Source organism: Procambarus clarkii, chromosome 86, assembly GCF_040958095.1.
Source record: "Procambarus clarkii isolate CNS0578487 chromosome 86, FALCON_Pclarkii_2.0, whole genome shotgun sequence".
Lineage (NCBI taxonomy): Eukaryota > Metazoa > Arthropoda > Malacostraca > Decapoda > Cambaridae > Procambarus > Procambarus clarkii.
This window is the reverse complement of record NC_091235.1, coordinates 3,987,881-4,005,162: the sequence shown is the minus strand read 5'-3', so window position 1 is coordinate 4,005,162 and position 17,282 is coordinate 3,987,881. Positions and strand designations below refer to the sequence as shown.

At 44.3% G+C, this 17,282-nt stretch overlaps 1 protein-coding gene across 3 annotated transcripts in view; it reads left to right on the top strand.

Annotated features, from left to right (window-relative positions):
* Positions 1-11,384, top strand: part of prd1 (pruning defect 1) — a 133,589-nt gene extending 122,205 nt beyond the window's left edge. For all 3 annotated transcript variants that reach the window (XM_045760038.2, XM_045760030.2, XM_069317016.1), the window contains one exon: positions 7,172-11,384. In XM_045760038.2, coding sequence (XP_045615994.2) covers positions 7,172-7,273 — 102 coding nt within the window. In that variant the 3' untranslated portion in view covers positions 7,274-11,384. The remainder of the gene's footprint in view (positions 1-7,171) is intronic.
* The last annotated feature ends 5,898 nt before the right edge of the window (positions 11,385-17,282 follow it).

Genomic DNA, 17,282 nt, shown 5'->3' with positions numbered 1-17,282 from the left:
CGGTCTATGATCTCTGGACACTCCTTCATTGTCTGTCTTTCAGATCCTGACTGCACCCTTCTATATACATTGGTGTGTCTCTGTACAGTGTGTCCTCACTTGAACGAACTATATGGGGCGAAGCCGATTCGTTCCAGTGCGGAATTCGTTCCATCCGTCCGGCCCCAACAACCTTCTTATTTTTTTTTTTTTTAAACATATGCCAGGACACATTAGTTTGTTTCTTTGTTGTGTGGTGCTTCATTATAATATCTTTCATGCTCTTTTGGTGTCAATAATAATCTGAGATGCGAGAATCACCATCCCCCACCCCACTCACACCATCCTCCACACCACCCACACCATCCTCCACACCACCCACACCATCCTCCACACCACCCACACCATCCTCCACACCACCCACACCATCCCCCACACCACCCACACCATCCTCCACACCATCCCCCACACCACCCACACCATCCTCCACACCACCCACACCATCCTCCACACCACCCACACCATCCTCCACACCACCCATACCATCCCCACACCACCCATACCATCCCCACACCATCCTCCACACCACCCACACCATCACCCATACCATCCCCACACCATCCTCCACACCACCCACACCATCCCCCACACCACCCATACCATCCTCCACACCACCCACACCATCTCCCACACCATCCCCCACACCACCCACACCATCCCCCACACCACCCACACCATCCCCCACACCACCCATACCCCATCCCCCACACCACCCATACCATCCCCCACACCACCCACACCATCCCCCACACCACCCACACCATCCCCCACACCACCCACACCATCCCCCACACCACCCACACCATCTCCCACACCACCCACACCATCCCCCACACCACCCACACCATCCTCCACACCACCCACACCATCCTCCACACCACCCACACCATCCTCCACACCACCCACACCATCCCCCACACCACCCACACCATCCCCCACACCACCCACACCATCCTCCACACCACCCACACCATCCCCCACACCACTAACACCATTCGCCCCCACCACCCACACTCCCCACACCACCACCCACACACCCCACACCACCACCCACACCATCCCCCACACACCCCACACCACCACCCACACCACCCATATCATCCCCCACACCCCCACACCATCCCCAACACCACTAACACCATTCGCCCCCACCACCCACACTCCCCACACCACCACCCACACACCCCACACCACCACCCACATCATCCCCCCACACCCAACCACACCACCCACACCAACCCACCCACACGCAAACCATACCACACCACCCACACCGTGTATTGAAGCAGCAGGCTTGGAAGCGTCTCAACTCGCCCGACAAAAAAAAAATGATGGGTTGACAGGTCTCCTCTCACACCTCCAGGACCCCCCCACCCCCCAGGTACCCGGCCATACACACCACAATGCCAAGTCAGCTATTGTTTTCTTCAGGAAACAATAAAACGTGTTAATGATTAATAATGTATATTAATACACGAAAATTAACATATTTTGGCATAAATATTTTACAGCTAAGATCGAGATTTATAATAGAGTATGAATGAGAGGTTTGGCAGCCATGCGTGGTCAGCACCCTTCTCTCTCCACTTCCACCTCCCCTGACAACACCTTCCACCACTGACCCCACCTGCCTCTTTCCACCACCTGCCTCCCCTGACCCCACCTGCCTCCCCTGACCCCACCTGCCTCCCCTGACCCCACCTGCCTCCCCTGACCCCACCTGCCTCCCCTGACCCCACCTGCCTCCCCTGACCCCACCTGCCTACCCTGACCCCACCTGCCTACCCTGACCCCACCTGCCTCCCCTGACCCCACCTGCCTCCCCTGACACCACCTGCCTCCCCTGACCCCACCTGCCTCCCCTGACCCCACCTGCCTCCCCTGACACCACCTGCCTCCCCTGACCCCACCTGCCTCCCCTGACCCCGCCTGCCTCCCCTGACACCGCCTGCCTCCCCTGACCCCACCTGCCTCCCCTGACACCACCTGCCTCTTTCCACCACCTGCCTCCCCTGACCCCACCTGCCTCCCCTGACACCGCCTGCCTCCCCTGACACCGCCTGCCTCCCCTGACCCCACCTGCCTCCCCTGACACCACCTGCCTCTTTCCACCACCTGCCTCTTTCCACCACCTGCCTCCCCTGACACTGCCTGCCTCCCCTGACCCCACCTGCCTCCCCTGACACCACCTGCCTCCCCTGACCCCACCTGCCTCCCATGACACCGCCTGCCTCCCCTGACCCCACCTGCCTCCCCTGACCCCACCTGCCTCCCCTGACACCACCTGCCTCCCCTGACCCCATGTGCCTCCCCTAACACCACCTGCCTCCCCTGACCCCACCTGCCTCCCCTAACACCACCTGCCTCCCCTGACCCCACCTGCCACCCCTGACCCCACCTGCCTCCCATGACACCGCCTGCCTCCTCTGACACCACCTGCTTCCCCTGACACCGCCTGCCTCCCCTGACACCACCTGCCTCCCCTGACACCACCTGCCTCCCCTGACACCGCCTGCCTCCCCTGACCCCACCTGCCTCCCATGACACCGCCTGCCTCCTCTGACACCACCTGCCTCCCCTGACACCGCCTGCCTCCCCTGACACCACCTGCCTCCCCTGACACCGCCTGCCTCCCCTGACACCACCACAAATGATGCCAGCCACCTCACCAAGGCCTAACGTTCACACGACCTGTGCTTGTTTTATTGGCCTCCTCAAAATTTATAGGTATTAGTACAGTACATAGGCTGTTAGAGGGAGGGAGGGATGGATCCAGGAAACAACCCCCGCCCCCTCCCACCCCCCCCCCCCCCCAATGGCTCAGGGAGCGACCGGCCGGCCACACAATGCCGGCTGTTATCTACACCCCAATTGTATTAAAAATTCTGTGAAAAGGAAATGTGTTCAAACTGTTTAAAATATGTACTGTATATATTACAATTTTCACCATTATTATTGCTCCAATATGACATTTTTCTAATAAAAAGGCTATTTTCAGTGTAGATAATGCGATAATTATCATTAAATTGACTCTTGGCATCTGACGACGAGAGGAGAGTGAGTGGTCTCTGTGGTCAGGTGGAGGAAGGAGGGTGGGGGCGGGGGAGCACGTGTTGCCTCCTGACAACAACTCTCTCACCAATGCCCCCCTGACACCATTTTATCACCATTTTTATCACCATTTCTCCCTAGAAACAATGGGTAGGGATAATAAAACACTACATAACTGTTTACACTCTGGCGAATCATAGTTGATGACAGCCAGCTCTGACGCTCGGCCTCGGTGACCGCTTGGACGAACATTCCTCACTTAATCGAACATTTGTATGTTCCACTGAACATTTGGTACCGAATTCAATTTGTTCGGCTCTTCCGGGAATTCGATAGAGCGGGGTTCGTTAGTCTGAGGAAGCACTGTATATATATGGTTGGTCGTGTACATTACGTTACCGGCTGCTACTTCGATCTTCTTCGTTCGTCATTTTGTACACTCTTGTTCCTAGCTACTGGTGCTTTGACCGTATGTAGGGTCTTATCATTACCTATTTCCATTTTTCCTATCTCTGTCCTACACATTGTTGTGTATCTTGGTAGGTGCTTATTGCCTGTACTGGTGTTGGTGATAGTTGTCCTCTGTACATGTTAAGGTCCCTGTTTTTGGACTGCCCCAGTGTTCAGTTGAGGAACTGAGATCTTTCTATTTTCCTTGTGTGTCCCTGCCAGTTTCTGTTTTGTAATGTCTATGGGTGGTTGTAGATTTTTGATCAAGCGCTCCTGCCCCTACGGTTCCTTTTTGTTGGGACGCGAGGGGCCAGGATTACGGTCTTGGCTATGGCTTTGTGTTTCTTTTCCAGACCGTACATTTTTGTTTTCGTGTGGTACACGTCCTGAGTAGTTCTCGTATGTAACTCGGAGACGCGTGCTTTTTTTCTTCCCTGCTGGAGCTGGTTGCGCTGCTCCTGCGGGTTGCGGGGTCAATGGTGCTCGTTTTCGTCGTTGGCCTCTACATGGGCCCTGGCTCTTCAGTTTTCGTCATCATTTGGTCCTTGCTGTTGCGGTGTCTGCGGTTTGGCTGTTTCGGTAAGCGGATTCTTCTCATTGCCATCTGTTTTCGGCCTTGTTGGTCCTAAGGAGATCCCATTGTTCCTCCTGGATGGGATGTGTCTGCTCGCCCGGGTTGGTTCCTTCCTGGCTCACTGGGTTTGAGTTCCTGGTTCCCTTCCTTCTGGTTCTTTGCCAGCCTTGGATGGGGGCACTGCTTTGCACGGTGTCCGATCCTGAGGGTCTTCCCGCGTCTCCGCCTCTTTTTGTGGATCGGTCCAGCCCAGTTCGAGGCTGGTTCGTTCTTTCCCTAGAGTCTTCGCGTCTCTGGGTTAATGTCTTGAATTTCTCGTCACTTGTGTTGGCACTGGCGGCTTCGTTGTTGGTCTCCCACCTGTGTGCTTTGTCTCGGTGACAATGTGTAGTTTCCTGGCAGTCCTTCCGGTTTTCCTATTACTGCATAGGTGTACTTCGGTCTCTGATAGGGTTGTCTGGTCCTTCCATTCAGGGTTGTTCCAGGACTGTCGTTTGGTGCGGAATACTGTCGCCTCATATTGGATAGCACTGGCGGGGCTGCTCCAGCTTGCGTTCGGTGTTGCTGTTCCTTTTGCTCCGTTCTACTAGCTGTCTAGTGCATTGTTTCACCTCTGGCCTGCTCGTGAGCTTCCATTGCCATCCTAGTCGTTGGCCTGAGTGGTCTATCTTCTTTCTTCTCCTCGGTTTGTCGTGACCCCTTTGGTTCTGGTGTTTTTTTTTTTGGGGGGGGGTCTCCTTTTCCTGTTGGCGTTGACCTCTGGGGGTCGGGTTGCGGAGTTTCTGACTCTCCTCCGGCGCCCGTGTTTGCTGGGGGGAGCTCCGCCAGCTTCCCGGAGCTATCCAGGCTGAATGGATATGTATAACTTTTCTGACATCAGTCAATGTGCTTGGAGTTCTTGCCTACCAGAGACCACGAGCCAGAACCTGGTCCCCTTAGAGAGGCATGAGGAGCAATGGCCTATAGAAACCCCCCATGTGGTTGGGAGCATTCTATGTCTGCCATCGACTGAGACAGGCACCCAGAAAGGTAGGCGCTTGAACAACAAATCCCTATTCTGGTGAAACTGTTGCTACCGAAAGCCGAACGAGTGGACAGAACTCCCCAAACAAAAATAAGCAAACGAGCATGACATAGTCATGTTGCTGCGCCGCTGTCTGCGCAACCCCCCCTCCCCGAGAGGTGAAGGGGGAACCCCAGACCCTCGCACCAGCAACCCAACCTTCAGTCCTTGGCTGATGCGATTCTGGGAAAATCTTATGTCAAATACTGTTGTCTTGTATTGTGCAGTGCTGGCGGAGCCGCTTCAGCTTGCTTTCGGTGTTGATGTTACTTTTTTTTTTTGTTTTTTTTTTAGATATACTGTATACAAGAGTAGTTACATTCTTGTACAGCCACTAGTACGCGTAGCGTTTCGGGAAGGTCCCTGGAATACGATCCCCTGCCGCGAAAAATCGTTTTTTCATCCAAGTACACATTTTACTGTTGCGTTAAACAGAGGCTACAGTTAAGGAATTGCGCCCAGTAAATCCTCCCCGGCCAGGATACGAATCCATGACATAGCGCTCGCCATAGCACTTCTGCCCCATTCCGCAAGTTGTCTCGTGCGTTGTTTCACCTCCGACCGGCTCATGCGCCTCTTGAGCCGTCCTGGTCTTTGGACTGGGTGCTCTCGTTTCTCTTCTCCTCGGTTTGTTGTGGCCCCTTCCGTTCAGAATTGTTTTTCCAAGGCACTTTTCCTGTTGGCATTGGCTTCTGGGGGTCAGGTCGGGGAGCTTCACGCTCTCCTCCGGTGCAGGGGTTTCTGCTCTTTTGGTCCTGGTGGTTGTTTTGTTCGGTTGCAACCGTCTCCTTCTTTTCTGACGAAGAATGAGACGGCTGCGTTCCGGAGGGGGCCTTGGGTCGTTGATTGGTTGGTCAGGCCGGGTTTGCATCGTGTGTTGTGTCTGGTTGCGGCTCTCCGCCGTTATTTGCCCGCCATGGCTTTGGTGGCCGGGGATGCGCTTTGAGTTGACTCAGTTTCCCTTCTTCCCTATTCCTGGGCTTGGGTCTCTCAGGTGGTCCGCTGGGTTATTAATATTAAGTCTAGCCAGCCTGCGGTCTATTCCCGTGCCCACAATGTTCGTAAGTTTGCTGTTTTGGCTGCCATTTTTGCCAAATATGTCTTGGGCTGACATTCGGGCGCTGGGATTATTCGGTTGAACGGGATCCTGGCTGCTCATTACCTCGTGAATGTTTCTGGGCCTCATCGGGCCTGTTTCGTTTTGGGTCAGCGGTTGCAGCCAGTTGTCTCAGCTTCGCGTTGAGGAGCGAACAATGACCGCCTCCCGGGTAAGTCCCTCCTGTTCTCATCTCTTGGTAAGTACTGTAGCTCCGGGAAGCTGACGCGGTTCTCCCCAGAAAACCAGCATTGAATGTAATGAAATGCCACTTTCTGGGTGAGACCCGGAGGCTCCCCAGCCACCCTCCCTCCTGGGCGGTGTTTTTTTGTGTGTTTTTGATATCCAGCCTCAGAACTGGGGGTCTCGTGTAGCTGGCACAAGGGGTCTGGGGCTCCCCCCTTCCCCCTCCTGGGGAGAGGGCGAGGTGCGCAAATGGCTGTTGGTGACGTGGTGACGTCATGCTCGTTTTTGTTTGGGGAGTTCTGCCAACTAGTTCGGCTCTCAGTAGCAATTTATTAACCAGAATAGGGGTTTGTTTTGGGATGCTTACCTTTCAGGATGCCTGACCCAGTCGATGGCAGACATAGAATGCTTCCAACCACATGGGGGTTTCTATAGGCCATTGCTCCTTGTTCCTATCTGAGGGGGCCTGGTTCTGGCTTGTGGTCTCTGGTAGGCCTAAGAACTCCATTCACACTGATGCCAAAGTCTAATATTAGCATATCAGCCTGGATAGCTCCTGGGAGCCTTCAGGTCTAACCCAGAAAATGGTGTTTCTTTACATTCAATGCTGATTGTATAACTAAGAGTTGACATTATGAGTATGGTTTATGAATATCAATGCAGTATGCATCCTTGTGGTAAATGGTTAATAATGGTTTTTGTTGTCCCACAGCATGATTTTCCACTGCACACAGTAGATAATGCTGGAGTGCAGCAGTTTCTTCTTGAAGGCTCTCAAATCTCCAGTAATGGGTGGTCCTGCCTCCACTTATGAAAATCTCACTGACAAAGTGAATCTCTGCTTCACTCAACAGACTGAAAGAATTGGTGCCTCATAGATGTTAAAAGTCACACCAGACGAAAAGGTGTTTATAAATATCAGTATGCATGTATATTCAATATTAAGATGTGAAATGTTTTGTAAAAGATACACTAAAGTGTGAATTAAATTTTGTATATCGTTGGTCTGTTGGGCACAAGACCACATTAAATGGTCACTTGAGGTGAGGACTAAGATAAAGATAGGTGATTAGAGGCCATTAGTGGGCCATACAAGCAAGGTAAGTGTAGACTGCATAAGACATTCTTCTCTAGTCATTTGACAATACAAAGCTTTAAGAAATAAGTTCCTTTTGTATGTTAAAGTGTATGTTTTTAATCAAGAGTTTTTAAGGAATTAACGTGTACTGTTAATCTTGATCAAAATGTATAATTGCCTTATACAAAAGTTGACTTGACTGCTAAATGTTTGGCAGAAACACCATCTTTTTAAAGCTATACATAAAGCTTTCTCTGTCTTTCTTTACATATTTAGTTAAATTTACACCTGAGCTGTTGTTGAAATGCAGACTAAATTTTCCAATTTCTTAAAACATTTTGAAGAAAAGTCAATACAGGAATAGGCAGAATTATAAATTGTATACAGACTCGTGTGTATTGTTCTTACTTCTTATTTTAGATTACAGGTAAATTGGTGCAATTATTGGCAGCTACCTCTTCCTCTTTTTCAGCGTAGGTACTCGTAGGAGAGTTTATTTTTATACTCCAGGTGACGGTAATGACACAAAATTAATGTACGTAACTGAATTGACTTTTCGTGTGTTATACATCACTTTAAGTAGCATAACTTGTTGATGCCACGTGTAAGTGTGCCTAATGATGTGGTTATGTATACCCAGGCACTCGCACGGTTTTCAAGGCAAGTTCAATTGCCGGTACGGTATCCAGAATGGAGATGTGCGGTGCCAAGAGTGGAAGGCAGGTGTGGAAAACGTGTTGACTTACACCAAAGACAAAAGCACATTTTTGGCTTGATGGAAATATTAATATGCAATTTATTTTTTATAACATATAATTTGACTCAAAAGTAAGCGGTGAGAATAATAATTATTTTATTTATTAATATCTGAAAATAAAGCTTAAATATTTTTTAGGGGATCATTTTAATTATTTTTAATTTACTGTACTGTACTTGATTTTGTGATATAGTTTACGATAGTTATTGTATATATTTTGTTTATATTAACATGTAACAAGCAAGTTAGTACAGTACAGACCTCACAAAAACTATATTTATCAGTATATGTATGTAGTCAATGTTTCTGTATTCTTTTATATGCATATGAAACTTTTATGTGTGGAGTGCAAGGTACTCGGGAGCTGGTGTAGAGAAAGTTTTCACAGGTGAAGCTCTTGATACTGATGTATGTATTGATGTTCACTATTTCAAAATCAATTATGTTCAAAGATAAAAAAGTAAATGTAAACATTTGAAAACATTGAGGCACGGGAAAATAGCTCTTGATACAAAAACTAATATGAGAGTTGAAGAAATAGATCTTGAAGAAATAGATGTATTGAGAAATACATCTCGTGGTAATTGAATTACCACGAGTGTTCTACTAAGAACACGGTTATTGGTTAGGCATTTTTATGACAATTGAGCAGCAATATGTTTTAGAATTAAACAAATCATATGGTCAATTATATGAGTATTTTTTTATCTTGAATAATTTACATATTAAGGTATTTTATGAAATGTAATACAAGGGAAGTTTGGTGTTGAGTACAGTACCAATATCAACATTTTGTACTTGTGCTTTTGTATAACTTCATACTTTTTTATATGGCTTTGAGTATGCCAGTAAGTCATAGGCCTAAGAAATATAAGAAAGATATCTGATTTTTAATAACTGCAAATAAATTGTTCTAATCATAATTAAGGAAATGCATATGTTGTGGTAAATTGTTTGAGGCAGAAGACTGGCAATAACTGTGGGAAATGCAGATGAATGAGAGGTGTAGTGTAAGGGAAGAACAGATTTCTTAGTATTGGTGACCAGTCGTACATGTTTTCTTTCACAGCTTCAATCATAATTTATACCTCGGTAGATCCCAATGTGAATTTGCACAGGCACTTGCTGCAATACAGGTTTTTGCATGTATTCCCTCTGCTTTTACAGTGCTACTCTGTTGCAACTAGGGAGTTGTTTGAACAAGCCTGCCAGTCAGTCAGTCAGACACAGTCACTTCCATCCTTTTTTCTGCAACCCATCCTCCAAAAATTATAGTGTGAACTTGTAGCAACCATGTGTCAAACATACTAAAATACTGTCGTACACAAAAAGTTTAGTTGTGTATTATTGCAAATCTGTGTTCCAAATCAACTTGACTTAACCTGTTCCAGGCATAAATAAGCAATCCTAGACACCTGTCACCCAACCCACAAATCTGAAAATGAAAGAAATGATGTTTCAGTTCATCCTGGACCATTAGCAAGTTATCTAATTTTCAACCATGTTATTGTGACTCATGACTAGCCCATATATATATGCTATCTTGGGCCTAAATTAGTACACATGCACTATATTAGGCCTAGGAGAGGTCAGGGACCAGATTCACGAAGAAGTTACACAAGTACTTACGAACACGTACATCTTTCCTCAATCTTTGACGGCTTTGGTTATATTTATTAAACAGTTTACAAGCATGAAAACTTCCCAGTCAACTGTTATTGTTATAAACAAGCCTCCTGGTGCTTCGGAGCTCATTAACTGTTTAATACAGTGGTACCTCGGAATGCGAGTGTCCCTGTATGCGAGTTTTTCGGAAGACGATCAGGATTTCCTCGGAAAATATGTCTCGGAAGGCGAGGGTTACCTCGGAACGCGAGTTTGTTGATACGTGTACAGGCCGACTGGCGCGTGGTGGCATGGCGATCGCGCCTCAGTTTACCAGTGTCTCATGTCCAGTGACTATCCCACCTGAATTCTTCACAAGGATTTACAGTTTTTTATCGTTTTTTTGGCCATTTGAGCATAAAAGTTGTCATTATATATCTTACCATGGGTCTCAAGAAAGCCATTGGTAAGGTTCAACCTAAGAAAATAGCTGTGAGTAGAGGCAGTAGAGGATGTCCCTTCTTGATTAAGAAAATGTGTGAAGTATGGGAAGAACTGCAAAGTTTTGTTGAAAAAACTCACCCAGATAAAGCTGTAGCAGGCCGTTGCATTGACCTTTTAAATGATAATGTGATGTCTTACTACAGACAAGTGTTAAAATGTAGGGAAAAACAAGTGTCATTAGACAAATTCTTAGTAAAACAAGCAAGTCCTAGTGGTATGCAGGCAAAATGTGCCAGAGTGTGCATACCAGTGAAGTCCTCACTGCCTGATGTGATAATGGAAGGGGACTCCCCTTCCAAACAGTAACTCCTCTCTTCCTCCCACCTCCTCGATCACCATCTTCCATACGCCTACAGCATTCAACAGCAAGATAAGTAATAACTTGAACATAGTTTTGTAGGTTTATTTAGATGAATTAGGTATAAAAATTTAGTTTGATGTGGGGGTTTTGGGGTAGTCAGGAACGGATTAATTCATTTCCCTTTATTTCTTATGGGGAAATTAGCTTCGGAATGCGAGTTTTCGGAATACGAGGCGTCTCCAGGAACCAATTAAACTCTTAAACTGAGGTATGCCTGTAATTGTAAACAAAGCCGCCAGCAATTGAGAAAAGATGTACAGGTTCGTAAGTGCTTGCGTAACTGCTTCGTGAATCTGGCCTCAGGTTTGCTGGTTGCCTCGGAGAGTTCAGGTTTTCTTGTTGCCATTTTTCTCATAATACTTCAAAATGTATTGGGAGGATTGTAACAGTCCATTTTTGGATGTTCAGTCAATAGTTCATGAAAGTAAGTTCAATAATGAATGAGGGGTTGCATTTCTGGCACACTTTACCTTCCCGATCCCATGAAATAAACTTTCTTCCTTTTGCTTTGGTAAAATAGCACACCATTATCATTTCTTACACTGCTTAGATTTCAAATGTTTACCATGTATCATAATTACCGGTAATAAACTTCCATTTCTTTGATAAAATGGCTTTTATTGATGTATTTTATTTTAAAGTACCGTATTTGCCGGCGTAAAAGACGCACCCCTATTTTACAAAGATATTTTGCAGAAAAAAAATTATTTGTATGTTTCATCATATATTTAATGCAAGATATTTTAAAGTGGTTTTTGTACCCCAATGCTTACCTCCTCTATGATCAGCTGTATAGTTGTTTATATTTTGGGCAAGAGAATTGCTATATAGGATGTGAAAATTGTATTTCTGGATGTGGTGGTTTGTGTTGCTGCATCAGGCCACCAGGGTGGTGCTCCATCACTGCGCTCAGGTTTTATCATCATTCACTCATTGCAATTGGCTGACAGGCAGATGAAAGTTTAACATTCCTCTCAAATTTTTTTTTGAGTATTTTTCATTTAGATAATGAATGTTTTTTAATCCTTAAACTGCTAAGGGGTCCTGAGGAGATTTACACCCTTGTGCTCAAGAAAAAAAATCTAAATTTTTTTCATCTTCTAAAAATGTTAATTTGTGTTCCCTGAGCACGGGAAAAAAAAATCATAGGTGACATATTTTGGGTGTAATAGGCCGAGGAAGCCTGGCAAAATGTGGGCATTGGCAGAGCGGTCATCAGAGGCAGTCAGCGTCACCCCGAGCTGACAGGTGGGAGCTGCCACAACGATATTATTACCTAATTATTTCAATGTCTCTGACTTTTTCTTATTTTTTTTTTTGCAGTAATATTATTCAATAGTATGTAGTGTGATAGATTTATATAATAAAATGTGTGAATCATCGTTATACTCAAAAGTATGGTGTTCATGTTAGTGGTTCAATTATTACGTTCATAAAACAATAAACAAATAGTTTTGCAGTTATTACACTATATACACACATTATTTATAAGTATCTACATGTTTTGTTCACCACAACTGTGCACCTAAGCTAATATAGTTAGTTCAGGAACTAAGAGACATCGCTACACTCAGTCAGCTGGTGGCTGCCTCCCTCACTCATTCAAGGTCAGGCACAAAATTTCTCCCCCAACAATACTGTTTGGGGTGTTTACACTATATACAGACATTATATAAGTATCTACATGTTGTATGCACCGTAACTGTACACACAAATTTGTAGTGTGCCCAAAGAGCATAGTGGCCACCCTCTACACAGCCAGACTGTCATGCAGACGACGTCACCTCTGTCATCCAAATGGCTCCTCCCAACATAATCCTTTTGCTGTTATTACACTAATACACACATTATATACAAGTACAGTATCTACATTTGTGTTCACCATAGAGAACCACTGAGCTGGTATGGTGAATGCAGACAATAACAGGTGGCCACACAATCTGTCCCTCAGCATTACTCCTCCCACAGCGCTAATTATCACAACAAGCCTGCTATTATCACAATCCTGGTCATTTTTATCAAAGTCAGGAGTCGTCTGTAATATTGTCTTGCTAAATAATAGCAGTTACATATTTATTATGACATTTTTAGGCGATTTCTGTGGTCACAAGCTGAACAGCAGTGCTGTTAGCTCGTGCTGCGTGTGCCAGCCTTGGTTGCTCCAACAGTACTGTGGCTCTCACACCAGATAATATTGCCCACGATTTTTTTAAACATGGAGTCTGTTTACAAGAACCTTGAAAAAGCTGTCGTGAACCCCATGTAGCCACGGGCCATTTGAATCGTGCCTGGCACCCTATGGCGTATATATATGCCATGCGCACTGTGGGACATGTTACTCATGGCGTATATATATACAGCACTTGTATATTTACGCCATGCGCAGTTTAAGGGTTAAAGGTAACACAGTCGTTAAATAATGTATGACATATCAGGTGCAAGTTTTGTATGCTGGTTAAGGTGGTGAGATGATGTGACCTTCCTTCATAACTGCAGCTGTATCATAAACAATTTTTTTTAAGTTTGTGATAACTCTGCATGTTTTTAATATTTTATTAGTAACACAATTTACTGTAATAATTTGGCTTGTTTTCAATATTTCACTATTAGCAACGAATTTTGTGACTAGCGAACTTCCCCAGTATGCTCATCTGGCTCCCTAGCCTATGTTGCTCAGTCTCACGTGTTATACATGTCTTAAAAGCGCATCTTATATGCAGGCAAATAAGGCAACACCTTGGGTCAACTGTGGCAATGAGGCAAAACCCATGCTATCATTTTCTCCCTTATCTCTTGACCACTGTATAGTTTCAGTTGTGTTTTTAGTTCACTAATGATATATCTCTCTTTGCATTTAGACTTTTAGGAGAAACGAGCTGGCATAGATTGGTGCATTTTTATACATGAAATAAACAAACATTCTGTTGCCTCACAACAGTTTGCTTCACAATGTCAGGGTTTATGAAACAAGAAACCAGCCAACAGATGTCGTGTTTTCAGTTCAACATGACATTAGGTAGGATATATTTAGTTATGACTTTTGAAGCATGTGAGAAAAGGGGCAACTTGTACCTAACACCTCGTTGGTGAACAAATCTGACCCAGTCCCATTTACAAGCAAGTATAGTATACACACTCAATTTACCATTTAGTGAAACCTTCAAAGTCCAAACCTCCATCTGGCAGATATTTCTAAATATCTGACCCAATCTGCTACTGTATCACCTTTATACAATTCAGATGTCAGAATTTTATTTTTTTTAATTTCAGAGGGGAGGTCCATGAAATCCAGATTGTTGAATCTTCACCTAAACTAATTTCTAGCAGATAATATTTTTTGTTCTCTTTATGTTCTTAATGTTAAATACCTGAAATAATGCATTATTTTATAAATTTATAGTATTGCACTATAAATTGTATAAGTTTGCTGCTTTTTTTTTTTTTTTTTTTTTTTTTTTTTTTTTTTTTTAAAGCATCCAGACTTGTGTGCACTTACTGTAGGTCAGTTTCCTTCCCATTTCTATGGAGCAGATGTCAGTGCCGCCACCTTCCTGTGGCTTTGTGAGACGTTCGGGCACCAGGATGTGGACATCTTCGTGTTGGAGTGGTCTCGGCTTCTTCCATTGTATGCTGCGCCGTTTCTCAATTGTGAGGCCCTTGCAGTAGACACTTAGGCTGGACTGATTAAGGTGGGGGTTCCTGTACCTCTTCCCCCTAGTCTGGCTATTGCTCCAGGTCCTGGCCAGGTTGGAATCCTACTGAGGGAGAGTGATCCTACTGGCTTCTTGATGGCTGGCTCACCCTTGGTTTCGGGTACTACTTGCACGGTGTCCAAATCCAGGTGTTTTTCTATGGTTCTGCCTCTTATCAGAGGGCTAGTCTAGCAGTGTACTTCACTGGTTCAACTTTCTCCTTTGCTCTTTGCATCTGTTATTTATTATGCATGTTTATCACCATCTTTACAGTGAACAAGTGACTTCTTTGATGATGTCCCACTTGAGTTCCTCTTCTCGACAACAGTGTGACGTTCTGTGGTGCTCCTTTGTTCTTTGGTTTCTGAGTGTGGTGCTTCCATTTTTCTTGGCTTTTTTCTTGATTGCATCTCATAGGGAATACTGTCGCCTCAGTGTGTGGGTGGAGCCTTCTTCCTCTCAGTTTCCATGTCCCAATCAGTCCATGATTGTCTCTTCTCCTTAACTGCTTCCTCTGTTTTTTTGAACTATTTCCTCTTTGTTTGCCATGGTATTGAATTTGAAATTGCATGTGATGCACTAAAGTGAAATAGGCCTTTGACTTTGGTTTCATCATTATTGTATACATTTCATAAGGCATCTGAGTTCACAGACATTTGCATTCTCATTATTGAATCAATTATTTAAGGTACGACAGACGGCAATCATCACATATGATTGTTAATTTTGCCCTACATCCTAAGCCACCATTACAAGTCACCCATTTGATATAACAGCCCTCCATAACTGCTATTCTACTATTGTAGCACAAGTCTTAGTTAATTAGTGGGATTATTATATACTGTGAATTTAGATTGCCTATATTCTCTGGTATTTTCTGTAGATAAAGACAATGTTTACATCTAGCAGTCAGCGTTTCTCACCCTTCCTGGGGTCTCACTCGGCAGGTGATGGGTACTGCTCCAAAAAAACAAAAAAACTTTATTAGTTATTGGAGATTTTCTGTTCTGATCGTTTCAATAAAAGTATGTTTGTAGCAAGCACAGTTTAAATTAATTTTGTGTACAATAGTTCACTTAGCTGTAGGATATTATTGATTATTGCCTTTTGTTTTGGGTGGCTGCCTCCTGATGTGAACCACTAATGGCTGATGAATTTTGTTTCTCTTGGTGATTCTTGAGCGCTGCTCTCAGCCACTTCATAGTTTTCTAATGATTATTGACTAATCTTAGCTATTACTTAGCTCACTAAGCTGGCCTAACAAGACTTTCTATTTTGATTTGATCGATTCTCTTAATCCCTGATTGGCATGAACCAATTACAGGTGGTACTAGTTCAAGGTTGCTCCGGACAGTTTGAGTTTCTTTCAAACAAGTACTGCCTCTGATGGCAACCCGTTCTCACACTTGCTTACTGTTAATATTGGCTTATTTAATAATGGCATATGTGACATACTAATTGATTGTGAATATTTTAGTTCACCTTGAAAAGCTTCATAGAAAACACCGACCTCACCTAACCTTCTTAGTATGTTAAGATAAGCATCTTATTGCTTCTTAATTACAATTATTACTTAACCTATACCATTGATAGGTTAAGTAATAATTGTAAATAAGAAGCAATAAGATGCTTATCTTAACATACTAAGGTGGTTAGGTGAGGTCGGTGTTTTCTATGAAGCTTTTCAAGGTAAACTAAAATATTCACAATCAATTAGTATGTCACATATGCACTTATTAAATAAGCCAATATTGATTGTAAACAAGTGCGAGAACGGGTTGCTGATGGACACATACAGAGCACTAATGGCATTTAATTGTTGCTCTAACAAAACTTTGACACTTAAGAGTGTGTATCTACCACTGCACTGTATCACACACTTCTTATACATAGTAAATCAGACACTAGCTAGGAGTGCTAGTCACACCACGTTGTGTAAATATATACTCAAGTTCAAGTATGTTTATTGAGACAAGAAAGAAATACATCTCAAAGGGATAGAGTAGCTTAGGCTATTTCTACCCCCCCGAAATACCAGAAATTAATATATTCATGTATGATGAAATATAATAGCAGAGTTGCTAATGTATAGATTAAATGTGTTCATGTATTCGCCTGCTTGTTTCATACACTATCATTACACCATTTTATATTATCATACTATAGAGTGGGTATATGTCAGCATGTAGACAAATGGGAATATTATTGGTAAAGAAGGTTATAGATGGAATATTAAGAAAGAATCCTTTAGTGGGATGATGGAGTCCCTGTCCATTTCTGTAATGCAAGGACTACAAGACTAAGTGAACCATAGTCGTGGGCAGTGCGGGTACTACACTGCTTTGCTAGAGATCACTTCTCTAGTTTTCATCTGTACAAATTGGAGTAATACAACAATTGAATTTGAGATTCATTAATTAATATGAATGGTAGTTAACTCATTATTCAGAAAAATTTAATCCTATAGGGTTCCTGAGGCTTGTACTGAAGCTTCAGGATTCATTTAAATCCCAGGTTGCATTGCTTTTGACCATGTTGTGGTGTAGTGGTCTAAGGCGCTTGCTTGGTAGAGCATAGGTTCCTAGCATAGTACCCAGAGCATAGGTTTGAATCCTCCTTATGGCTCCTTGTGATTTTTCTCGTTGATATATCACATTAATGTGAATCCTTTGTGCAAGGTATAGGGATCTGACAGCTGAGTGGACAGCGCTCGGGATTCATAGTCCTGAGGTTCCGGGTTTGATCCCCGGTGGAGGCAGAAACAAATGGGCAGAGTTTCTTTCACCCCGATACCTCTGTTCACCTAGCAGTAAATAGGTACCTGTG